The 12,757-nt window shown below is 44.8% G+C and overlaps 1 protein-coding gene across 4 annotated transcripts in view; it reads left to right on the plus strand.

Annotated features, from left to right (window-relative positions):
* Positions 1–12,757, plus strand: part of GRK3 (G protein-coupled receptor kinase 3) — a 122,867-nt gene that overhangs the window by 80,234 nt on the left and 29,876 nt on the right. For all 4 annotated transcript variants that reach the window (XR_006821034.1, XM_046024742.1, XM_046024741.1 and 1 more), the window contains 4 exons: positions 925–1,024; positions 8,233–8,311; positions 9,941–10,071; positions 12,221–12,315. Coding sequence is in view for 3 of the 4 variants with exons in the window: in XM_046024742.1 (XP_045880698.1) it covers positions 925–1,024; positions 8,233–8,311; positions 9,941–10,071; positions 12,221–12,315 (405 nt within the window). In the remaining variant the exon portion in view is untranslated. The remainder of the gene's footprint in view (positions 1–924; positions 1,025–8,232; positions 8,312–9,940; positions 10,072–12,220; positions 12,316–12,757) is intronic.

A 12,757-nucleotide genomic window follows, 5' to 3' on the forward strand; every position in this document is an offset into this window, starting at 1 on the left:
AAATTTATCTCACCGAATTTATTTATATCCCTCTACTTTATGCTCTTATTGGACTGGAACTTCTATTCATGTAATGATAGAAATATCGCATAATTATTGCTAGATATTTTTTTTTAAAGAAACCTTTCTTTTTTATAATAGTTTTCAGTTTAGAAAGGAAGTACAAAGACAGCACAGGGCGCTCCCCTGGCCTACATCAGTCTCCCTGTCTTACACTGGTCACAACAAATGAACTAATACCAATACGTTATTATTAACTAAAATCTCTGCTTTATTCGGATTCCCTTTGTTTTTACCCAATGGCTCTTCATGTCCCCAGATCCCACGTTCCATTTGAGTCATCATGTCTCCTGAGGCTCCTTTAGACTGTGACAGGTCTGCAGACTTTCCTTGTCTTTGATGGCCTGGACGGCTCTGAGGAGTACCGGTCAGGGGTACCGTAGAATGGTATCCTGGTTAGGTGCACTTTCCTCAGGGTTATACTGGGGCTGTGGGCTTTTGGAAGCAAGACGCCAAGACCCCGTTCTCATCACATCATATCATGTGTGTCCATCATGAACATGGCTCATCACTGTTGATGCTGACCTTGACCGCTCGCTTGAGGTCGTGTTCGTCGTGTTCCTCCACTGGACCAACACTGTCCCTTCTCCTCTGTGCTCATCTCTTAGAAAGGAGCTCACTGTGTTCGGCTCTTACCTAAGGAATGCAGAAGTATGCTCTGCCTGCTTGGGGGGGGGCATTGATTTTTTTCTTAATACATGCAAAATTTAAAAAAAAAAATTTCTTTGCATGACATTTGGGTACTGTTTGGCTTCTTTTAGACACTTCCCAAATCTTGAGAAACTTTCCCCTGTACAACATGTATCGTTTAAAGCAGCTTAGATATATTTTCAGTATAGTTTTTTCAATAACATTTGTTTCTAGGTATGCAATGAAATGCTTGGATAAGAAGAGGATCAAGATGAAACAAGGAGAAACATTAGCCTTAAATGAGAGGATTATGTTGTCTCTTGTGAGCACAGGGGTGAGTATTCCGTTTTGAGCACTGCTTGTTTCTGTATGCATGGGTGGGTTGGTTTTCTATATCAGGATAATTTATTTAAGATACAGGCATTCTTTTCCAGCACATTACGCAGCTAGCCAATTCTTGGTTGGGTTAGAATTTCTAGCAGGGAAGAACAGCACTAAGTTAATATAAATAGTGTGTAATTCTCATATTATCTCTGTTTAATTTGGGAGTTCGAGAAGTGTTAGCGACCATCATCATCCCCACCCACGGCTTCTCCCTTCAGCGGCTGTTTATGGCTTCCTTTTTCGTGGAATATGCTTGCAGAGAGGGCAGGATAAGCATGGCAACAACGGCGGAATCACTTGAGTCGCATTAAGAAGCGACTGCGAGATGGAGGACTGACCCAGAGAGGGAAGAGCACAAGGAAAGCAGCTCTTGTCCTCCGTAAACAAACTGAGAGTTGAAACAGCATGGGTTACTCAGGCCTGAATTGCATCTGGGCCTGTCCCCGGTCACTAGACGGTGACTTTATCGCTATCTCGCTTGCTGCTTTTTTACCTGCTGTGCACTTCACTCATTTCCATTTCCAAGACCATGTTTCCACCTGATGGACATTGTATTTGTTTGTCAACTGGCATTTTTAGCACAGCGTGCGCTGAAAACTTTTACCCTGTGTCTTCTTGCAAAATAGCGTCCCATTCTGGCTTCCTTTGCAGTGAATGGTATGACCCATGAGCAAAGCCTTGGCTCTTACTTATTTCAACAGAGGTATATAAAGACACCCAGAAAAACTCAGTGTCCAGCCTGGGCATGCCAGCATACACAAGCAGTCCTGTGATCTGGCATCCCGGGAGATCAGGGACTCAGGGTCTCGAAGGGAAGGCAGGAAATGACAGTGGAGTGGCCCGACTCCTGCTGAGTACCTCACATGTGAATTAAGGTTAAACATCCAGCTGAGAAGGTTTATGTGCAGTGAGATATATTGGGGAAGGCATGGCCTCCAAATACCCCAGCTGGGTTCTAAACAGGGTCAACCTCACGCAGAGGATGAAGGAATAGGATTTTTAATGGTGAATCAGAGAATCCCTTTCACAGAGTCTGTGGGCTCCCTGGCTAATGTTCCTTTTTTTTTTTTTTTTTAAAGATTTTAATTTATTTGAGAGAGAGAGAGCACAAGCAGAGGGAGGGGCAGAGGGAGAAAGAATCTCAAGCAAACACCCTGCTGAGTTGCAGAGGCTGACACAGGGGTCTTTTCCAGGACCTGGAGATCGTGACCTGAGCCGAAATCAAGATTCAGACACCCAACTGACTGAGCCACCCTGGCGCCCCCTGTTGTTCCTTCCTTCCTTCCTTTTTTTTTTTTAAAGATTTTATTTACTTATTTGACAAAGAGAGATCACAAGTAGGCAGAGAGGCAGGCAGAGAGAGAGGAGGAAGCAGGCTCCTCACTGATCAGAGAACCCGATGTGGGGCTCGATCCCAGGATCCTGAGATCATGACCTGAGATGAAGGCAGAGGCTTAGCCCACTTAGCCACCCAGGCGCCCCTGTTGTTCCTTTCTTATTATCACCTGACAGGCCCTGTGTTTTTTTGTTGTTGTTGTTTGTTTCCACCTATATTTATTGTATTGTGTTCTATATTATTCTAGCATGAGTTTTAAGTTGTTTTAGGAAGGTTATCTGCTGCTAAAGTAAAAGATTATCATAATTTAGCTCAACTGTAATAAGTGAAAATGCCGTAGCTATACACAATTTCTATCTATGTGCCTCTGCCTCCCACCATATGGACATTAAGCATTTCAAAAAGAGCTGTCCTGTGTGCATGACCATGTTGTCAGCTAGTTGGAGTGGAGACCAAACAGCCTGCACACTGTATCGGAATCGGTTCGAATGGCATCGGTTTCTCGTGTCTGTCGGGAATGCCATGGTCTTACATTTCAAACATGGATGTGCACTTACTCCAGATTTTAAGTGGTAATTAAAATATTAATTTTTAATGAGTTGTCTCCAACACCTTGGATATTTATTCTCAAGAAAGCCTATGGAGAAAGAAATTTTTGGTGTTGGAAAAATATACATGCAACTTTCATGTTGCATTTTTATTTCTATTTTTTCCAGGTGGAGGGGAATACAGTTAAGTACAGGTATAGTACCTCCTCAGTCTTACCCTCTAAGGGAATAAATGAAAAACGGAGCTTATATTGGTCTACTGCTTTGAGCTAACTTTCAGGAACTGTTTACATTTTTTTCAAGAACCAAGCCTGGCTTTTTAAAATTTTCGTTTTGGGGGAATTTTAAGGGTTTTTTTGTTTTGTTTTGTGTTTTACTTATCAATACATAATTGAACCAACAGGTGTTTGGTTGGCTGAGTCGGAGAGCATGGGGCTCTTAATCTGGGTTTTAAGTTCGAGCCCCACGTTGGGTGTAGAGATTACTTAAAAATAAAAGCTTTAAAAAAATAATATATAATTTAACCAAAAGAGTTGTAATAAAGGTATTTGGAATTCCTTCCTTCCTTCCTTCCTTCCTTCCTTCCTTTCTTTCTTTTGTTAATCAAAGGCCACGTTTTATGGTTTGTTTTTTTTTTTAAATGATCTTTCACTTAAAATGGCCTCACTAGGTTAAGCTTCAGGTTAGCCTGTATCAGCATGGTTTCCCAGGGTGTTGGCACGAAACTGAACTGAAGTCACTCATTACAGTTTTCTTTTTACTGGAAGTTTTTTGTTTTTCCTTCCAATCTCAAATTGAGTGTTCCTTCCCCTGACCTTTCAAAGAGGCAGTGGGAAGTACTGTTCCCGGTTTGATTCTGTAATTCTAGAATAGTAAAAAGGGAAATCTTCAAGTTTCAGAACCAGGATAAGTATGTCTCTACCTGGGAAAGAGCAGTTGGCCCCTTCCTGAAACAGTCCCATTCTGTCCTTGGAAATCTTCCTCATTCACTCCTTGAACCATATTGGAGGGCCTAGACCATGCAAGGCATTCTGCTGCAGGATGCGGGAGTCCCCAAAACGTGACTTTGGTCCTTGCTCTTTAGAGCTGCACAGAATGAGAGAAGGTGATGTTGGTCACCTGATCCTCAGAAGTGTGTAGATAATTCGGACCCATGGCAGGAGCCGGCTGATATATAGATAATTCGGACCCATGCAGGAGCCGGCTGACAGGACCCAGTGCTTAGGAGGCATTCACCAGTGTGGAGGTGACAGCGGATGCCCCTCGGAAGTCACCGGACGTGCTGGCGTGCGTCTAGGTCCCCAGCACCTCAGGAGGGTTCGAGGACTTCAGGGAAGGTCAGCAAAGCTGGGGTCTGAAGTGCTGCGTGAGTTGCGCGTGTTGAAGCTGGAGAGAGGAGAGACCAAACCATCAAGAGCTTTTGAGGCCCGCTCTTAGGATTTAAGAAAAAATCGTGCAGCAGCTGGAAACAAAGGTTTCCAGCTGAAACAAAGGGTTTGCAGCAGGAAGATCACAGAAGCCTTCCCCTGACTGCAGGGTGGAAAATTTTAACTGCTCCATGGTATATTTGATCACAGTGTCACAGAGTCGCTACGGAACATAGGCCACTTTGCTTGCTGCCTGCAGGAAATCCTTGCTGAGGGGCTACCTCCAAAAGACCCACTAGTCCTTACTACCTTTAACTGATAATCAAGGCAAAGCATCTTAACCGTGATTACGTTGGGAACTCTACGTGTACCGTCATTAAATTGCTGCCTGTTTTGTTAATTGGTCCGTATTTGGTCCTTTGTGTCTCGGGCTTCACACGAGATCCGGGGTGGTGTCTGCCCAGCACCTGAGAGGTGAGGGGCTGCGGTCAGGGTGGAAACAACTGGATCTGCCCCTTGACTGAGCTTTCCTCTTCCATTGCTACAGAAACCCTGCCTTGGTAACCAGCATCTGTAGATGAGGGATGAAGTCAGGAGACTTGGGGTTGAGATCTTGGCTGCCTACCAGATTTCTTTGTGACCTCACGCAAGTCATTTCCCCTTTTTAGGGCCTTAGTTTCCTTGTCTTAAAAATAAACAAGTTAGACCAGGTGATTTTTTTTTTTTTTTTTTGGTGATTTTTTTTTAAAGGGCCCTTCCTACTCATCCTGTGATTCTCAACAGATCGTTCATATTCCATCTTCATAACATAAGTTCTTAAGTGAGCCTTTTGCTACTTCCTCAGAGCTCCCGTTAGAAGATCCTGTCCCATCCTGTTCAGGAATACCCCTGGCAGGGTCCACTTGTCTCCGTGGTGGAGCAAGTGCAGTTGCTGTCCTTAGCTGGGAAGGACTCCGGCCATCTGCAGCTCTGGGTCTACCAGCCTCTCCACGCAACATCTGAAGTGCATCAGATCAGGAACTGGAGTGTGTGGGGAAGCCCCTTAAGGAAGGAGCAGAGTGAGCCATCTTCAGCAGGCTCTGAGAAAGGTGGTTCCCTGTGTGGTTCCGAGAGGGATGGCAACCCCCCACCCCCAAAGAAGGCCGCGTGGCTAATTTTTTTTTTTTTTTTTTTTTTTTTTAGCTCACATGGCTTTTAACAGAAAAAGGAAAGCACTTTTATTTTGCCTATTTAAAACAAAATCAGGCTTGAAATCAGTAGTCACTAACACCACCTCAACAGCGCTTTGAGGCAAACTAGGTGATCACAAAATGACATTCATCATTCATTCTGGAGTGATGTCCTCCGGAAGATACATGGAAATTGAATTCAAGTTCACGAATCTCTGGTATAGGAAGGTATTAACTCAGTTTTACTGTTCTGCCCTTAAAACAGGTTTGGACAATGCAAATTCAGTTTGCAGAGCATTCTGTTGAAACTTGAATGTTTTCTGTGGAATTTACTAATTTTTTTTGTTTCTGTTAAGAAAGTAGATATAGATTTTTTTTTTTTTGGCCAGTTTTTATTTGAATCAGGTGAGTGCCCAGTGTACACTGTATATGAAGAGACTGAACAGTCATAGATCCGGCTTAGCACTGATGAAGTTTCACAAGGGAACAACTCCCTGTCCAGCACTCCGGTCAAGGGACAGAAAGTGACCTGTATTCCAGAAGCCTCATGCCCCTTCCGGTCACCTACCTCGCCCAGGCTAACCACTGTCTGGATTTCTAACACTGTAATTTAGCTCTGCCCGTGTCTGGGCTTTGTCTGAATGTTCCCTTCTGTGCCTGGCCTCTGTTGCCCGGCGTCGCGTGCAAGATCCTTCTGAGTCGTTGCACGTAGTAGCAGGGCGTCCCATGGCTACATAGCAGAGGCTGGCAAGCTGTGCAGGGCCCATGGGCCACATCTGCCTTGCAGCCTCTGTTTCTGTACAGCCCATGTAAGAACCAGGAATGGTTCTTACATTCTTAAGGAATTGTATAGAAAATAAACAAAGAATATGGACGGAGCCTGCATGAACTCTGTAGAAAGGGAAAACAGCTCCTTGCAAAAATGCATGCCAGCCGTGGCTGTCCGGTATTCCCCTGCACAAACAGACCATGATGCATGCATCCATCCTAACATCGATGGGCAGCCGGGTCACTTCCCAGGTCAGGCTGTTGCAAATAGTGCTGCGAGGAGGATTTGCAGGCCGTTCTCCTTGGTGCATAGAAGCCCAGGTTGCTGGGAGCTGTAAACCCAGGACTGGAAATGCTGGCTCATGGGGTCTGCTGACGGTGCTCAGCTTTGGCAGCTAGGACCGGTTTGCAAGAGCATCTGTACCGTTGTGCGCTCCCAGAAACCATACATGGGAATTCCATTCCCGCCCTATCTTTCCAACCACTTGGTATTGTCAGTCTTTTTAATTTTAGCCATTCTCGTGGGTTTTAGTGATAACATATTGCAATAACACATTTCCTTCGGGACCACTGTGGTCCAGCATCTGTTCAGAAGCTTGGAAGCTATTGGATACTCTCTTACGGCAAGTGCCCATTTTTTAAAAAATTAATTAATTACTATTGTTACTATTACTCACTGCTGCCTCTTTCTTTTCTTTTCTTTTCTTTTCTTTTCTTTTTGCCATTGTTCTGTTGGGTTGTTTGCCTTTTTCTTTATCAGTGTACAGGGTTCTTCATATATTCTAAATATCAGTCCTTTCTTGTTCATGGATTGCAGATCCTTCTCCTACCCTGTGACTTGCCTTTTTCTCCCTTAAAAGTATGTTCTGAAGTACAGAAGTTCTTAATTTCACTGAAGTCCAGTGTAGTAACATTTTTACTGTTAGTGCTTTTTCGTGGCCTGCGAAATCTCTACTTACCCTAAAGTCATGAAGATACTCTGCTTTGTTTTCCTCTAGAAGCTTCTCTGTTTTCTGTTTAGATCTTCGTCTACCTGGAGTTTACTTTAATGTGTGGTGGGAGGTGGGGGTGGCTATTCACTTCCTCTTGTACGAATGCCCAGTGGCTCCAGTCCAGTAATTGGGAAGGCCACCCTTTCCCCCCACCTTGTTGTGTCATTTTATCACAAATCGATTGACCGTTTATGCTTGACTCGATTTCAGGATGCTCTGTTTTGTTCTGTGGTTTGGTTTGTCTGTCCTTGGCTACTACCACACTGTCTGATTTATTGTTGCTTTATAATAAGTCTTGATACCTGGTGACGTAACTTTCCAGCTTTGGTTTTCTTCTAGAATGCCTCTCCTTTTCTAGCTGTGTATATTTTTACATACATGGAATCAGCTTGTTGATTTCCATTTTAATTAGAATTGCAGAGAACCTCTAGATTACTTGTGGGAAAACTGACGTCTTTACAATTGAGCTATTCAGTCCCTGACCCTGGTATATTTTTCCTCTTTGAAAAGCCAGTTGAATTCCCTTCTATGCTCACTCAGTGTTTCAAGACAATAATGTGGATAATTTCCTCCCGCTGTAGTATGGTTCTTCCAACGTCAGAATCCAAGATTGACATGGGTATTTGACTAGTCAGAACAAAACTGTAGACCAACAAAAAGACCAGCAAGGCAGCAATATTTTTCTGTAGAATCTGGGTCCTTTGAAGAAGATGCAGATAAAAGGGTCATGAGTGAATCTGAGAGATGAGACCTTTGAATTCATCTTTTCCACTTAGTAGTACTCTGTCTCTATGCATTTTGTCCCATTATTAGATCTGTTTTGCTGGGACCATTAAGGTTACCAAGGAGGGGTCTGTGCTCAACGTACAGGGCAGCAGTGCGGACAGGAAAAGCTATGGATGGTGTTTGATAGCAGATAGCACGCGCTTCCCGGGGCAGCTTTTGTTTTTCTTACAAACTCTTGCTTTTTTTCTCTAGGACTGTCCTTTCATTGTCTGTATGACCTATGCCTTCCATACTCCAGATAAGCTCTGCTTCATCTTGGATCTGATGAACGGTGAGTGACACGCAGGAAGTCCCGAACGCAGGGAAAGACTTCGCCAGGATGTACACCTCAGCGCATGCTGACCTGGGCTCCCTGGCGGTTTGGGTTTTTCAGGTCATGGGGTTCCCCCTGAAGTTTAAGGAAGCCTTCCTATTCCTCAGGTTTCCTCAGAATTCATTTTAAAATGTTGACCGCCGTTGCCCTCTGGCTCTCCTAGTCTCTCACCAGGAAGTTGCATCTTCTGGAAAAGATTTTCATGAAATACACACAGTGAAACTTCGTTTTCTGGAATGCAGCTGGCCTAGTTCTTTAATTAGCTTGTTTCCTGACCCTCAACTTTTAGGAATGAAATGCCTCATAAGAACATGGGCCAAAGATAGAAGTGTATTCGGAAACCAACTTTGAAGGACTGGCTGTGGGCCAGCATGACTTCAGGCCACGTCTTCTGTACCCTGAGCCGAGACCAGCCAGCCGTTGATCTTTTAAGCTATGAATGATGACCCTGCAAATGCAGAGAAAGTTCTAGCTATCAAAATAGTTTTCTCGTACTAGAGAGTGACACGGTGTATATTCAAAGTGTTTTTAGTAACAAGAGTTTGAAATGGAATGCATATAGTACAGCAGATGAATTACTGTTTTGTTTTTGGATGTTCATTTGATTGAGGGTTTGATTTAAAACCAGATCTATTCAACGACATGGAGGAATTTTCCAGACATAATAATGGGCAAAGAAGCCAGATACCATAGCATGTTTTCTGTGTGATTCCATGTACATGACACTGAGCACAGGCAAAGCTAATGGGTGGTGAGAGGTCAGAATGGAGACCTCTTGGCCTACCCAGGGCGGTTGCTGAGGCATTGACAGGGAAGGGCACCAGGCAGCCTCTGGGACGCCAGAAATCTTTTATGTCTTTATCTGCCAGTGGTTATATGGGAATACTTGTTCATGAAAGGGAGCTATGTAAGCCAAAGCAGGGGCCCTAAAGTTGGCCATGCATTAACTCCTCTGGGTCTGTAGAGGCTGTTCCTTTACAGTTTACAAGAACATTCCTTTACCTTGTTGATGGCATTGTTTGTAACTTGAGCCCATAGGATGATTGCCATTTTTCAACATTTTACTATGAAGAATTGCAAACGTAGGACAAAAATGGACACCCCAATACCCCAATACCCACCTCCCAGTTTCACCAGTTAAGATTTTACTGTGTTTCCCAAATGTCTATCAATACGATCATTTTGTTGCTCTGTGTGCTGCCTTCTTTACCGTCCGCGGAGCCGGTTGCTAAGCCGTCCGCTGGATCATTACCTGGTTGGTCCAGTTATTAGGATGTAAATATTCAAAGCAGAAAAGCTAGCCGCGCCCCCCCCCCCTCCCCGTGCAGGTGCATCTGGGAGCTGGGCTCCTGCTCTGACAGGGATGGCTGTGTTGTATATTGTCCCGGCCATCCCTGCATGAAAGTCTTCTAATGACTCTCTACTTCTTAAAGTGTTTTGTCAAACTACAGAAGTCCAAGACAGATATACAGACAAAGCAGAAGCAAAATTTGCCTTTTTTTTCATCCTCACTATTTAGGATGGCAACAATTTTTGTTTCCTGGGAATTGACCCAGTTTGTATTAACCTCTGCATCTCCGGTTCCAGGAGGCGATTTGCACTATCACCTTTCACAACACGGGGTGTTTTCGGAGAAGGAGATGCGGTTTTATGCCACAGAAATCATCCTGGGGCTGGAGCACATGCACAGTCGGTTTGTGGTTTACAGAGACCTGAAGGTAAAGCACTCTGTTTCCCGGACCTGCACAGTAGGTATTGCCGTCCTAAGTCTCCAGATAGTCTCTTATCTCTCATAGGACCTGCATTTCCCTCCCCTCAGCCCTGGTGAGGGCACATCTGTGTGATGAGCGTCTGACCAGACTCTAAACTCTGTGGCAGGGACTCCTTTCCTTCCAAGTTGTCTCTGTCAGCTCAGTGCCTGCTCCCCTGCCTGGGGCAGCACGTACACTAACTTAAAAATTGTAATGAATTAATGACAAGCAAGGTAGGAGTTTCTTGGCATTGCTGATGTGACAATTAATTGTCATGCACTTAATGTTCACTAAGCAACTGGTTTGGCCATGACTCTGTATTAGAACCGGTGATGGACGACGATGAAAAGCAGAGAACGTGCATCTTCCAGGATTTATACATGGGTGAACCGAGACGTGGAGTGGCCAGAGCACTAGCTCGTTGTAGGCAGAACTTCCCCTAAAGGCCATTCTGAGGGTTTCACATTGTTTTAGGACCGTCTTCAAAATCACTAACAGATTTTTAGATCCCTGAACCGTGGAGGCCCAGAAGGCCGTGTCTAGGCTTCTCCATTCTTATTCTCTCTGGGCTTGGAAAAATATGCAGTGAGTCTATTCCAAGTTTCCCTCTTCTAGACCATGGTGCTCAGTCACGGGTTCTGCATTCATAAGGGAGCTAGGAGTTTGCTCAGTACCTCCGTGGTGACAGTCGTCGCGAGAAGACGGGGGCAGAGATAAAAGGGACTTTGACAAATTGTAGCACTGATCCTGCAGATACAGAAATGTGCACATAATAACGAGGAGGAAAATGACAGGAGAGACAGTTTCTCAACAGGGTAACAACACTCAGAGGGAGGTGTTTGCCTTCGCTTTCAGATTCCTTCTCCATTGAATCTGGTGTAGCCGACTAAGATGTGCAGATTACGCTCCTTTCTCTCGGGAGCTGCTCTGTTTTGATTAGCTGTCTTCGCTTTGTGAGGTTGCCTTCCCCAGAGCCTAGAATATTCTAGTTTATTTTTGAGCCTCTTACTTTGTCGCAAAACACTCGGTAAAATTCAAAGCTTTCTGCGAGGTTACAAAAGTTTCCCCTCAGTTTTCATCTGAGCATGAAGGAGAAACAAATGTATTTTCGTGGAATTAGAAACAATTAGACACTGGTTGGCGCATGACAATTTCGCTTCCTCCTGTGAGTTTTGCAGAGGAATAAACTACATGCTGAAGGCCCGCGAAGCGCTATTGTAATACATTTTAATTTAGATCTGTAACCGGTCTCTAATCACCCTTGTGCTGTATTTTTTGTTTTGTTTTGTTTTGTTTTCGAAGCTATTTAGTAGGCAGTGGTATTATTTGATTTCTATTCAAACTTAATTCTACTCACTCATGATTATTCACGCTTCGGCTTTATAATAGCATACCGTTTATTTTTATTTCAAGCAAAACAATAGTTGATCTCCAGCAGAAAAATACTAAGATGACTGTAATTCAGTATAGAGGAGGGAGAGAAGCTTTGTTTTCCCTGATTATGCCGGCTAAATCTAATGCCAGTAGATACATTTCATCAGAGTTGTGGTCAGAGTCATCCTGGGTCATCCGGTGAGGTCCTGGGTTTTGAGTCTGTCCTCAGAAGCAGAAATGCCGCTCCTCGGTGTTGGTACGGTGCTCTGGAATGTGTTGATTTCTTAGGTCCGTGCTGTACATTCTTGTGAGAGTCCTTTCTGTCCTGTGCCTCGTGGGCTCATTCCCACAGGACTTTGTGGTTCACAGAAGCCGAGAAGCTGGTGGGCTCACTCCCTTTGCGGAGAGGCTCGCGGCTCTGGCTGGGCCGCTGTTCCCAGCAGGGCAAAGAGCTACTTTTTAACTCTGATGAACTGTGCCCGTCACCCCTGCAAGCGCCAAGCTCCCTGCCTTGTGTCTCGTTATCTCAGGACGTAGTCTCCTTTGTGTCTGTCATCGCCACTTTCCTGTGGGATTTAAACACGGATAGTGTGACTTTCAGTATCATGCCCAGCTTGGAGGTGGTAGTACAGGGTTCCTGTTTAGGCATAACGATAAGATACCACGTACCTATGGTTGTAGAAATTCTCAAAGCTGATGACAGTTTGGGACCTCCTAAAGATCATCTTGTCTTTCTCTTCAGCCTGCAAATATTCTCTTGGACGAACACGGACATGTCAGGATATCTGATCTCGGTCTCGCCTGTGACTTTTCCAAAAAGAAGCCCCATGCGAGTGTGTGAGTAGTGCATCAACTCTGTTCAATGTTGACTGTTGTTTCTCTGCAGCAGTGCCTTGATGGGCCCAGCCCTCAGTCCATTCACTTCCTCCCCCAGCTTTTTCTTGCCAGAGGTGATTGTCCGTATGTGATCATGCTGGGCCAGGGGCAGGTCCCGTATCCCTGGTTATGGGAGCGCAGATAAGCGGGCTGCACCTCCTCTGTCTTTGGGGAGCGTGGATGGACCTATGGTGAGATCGGGGGGCTGGGGTGTCCGTGGGGGAGAGAGAGGCCTCCGCAGCAGACCTGAGCCCATGCCGGCCATGTGATTCTAGTCAGTCTATTTACCTGCTTGACCCTCTGCCTTCTCCTCTACAAAGCAGAGGCAATACTAAGTCCCTGCAGTTGTCCTAAGGGTAAAGGGAAGCCCATGTGCCTGGGAAGGTGCAGGGGCATCTGAGGT

This window comes from Meles meles, chromosome 12 (genome assembly GCF_922984935.1).
Source record: "Meles meles chromosome 12, mMelMel3.1 paternal haplotype, whole genome shotgun sequence".
In the NCBI taxonomy this organism is placed as follows: domain Eukaryota; kingdom Metazoa; phylum Chordata; class Mammalia; order Carnivora; family Mustelidae; genus Meles; species Meles meles.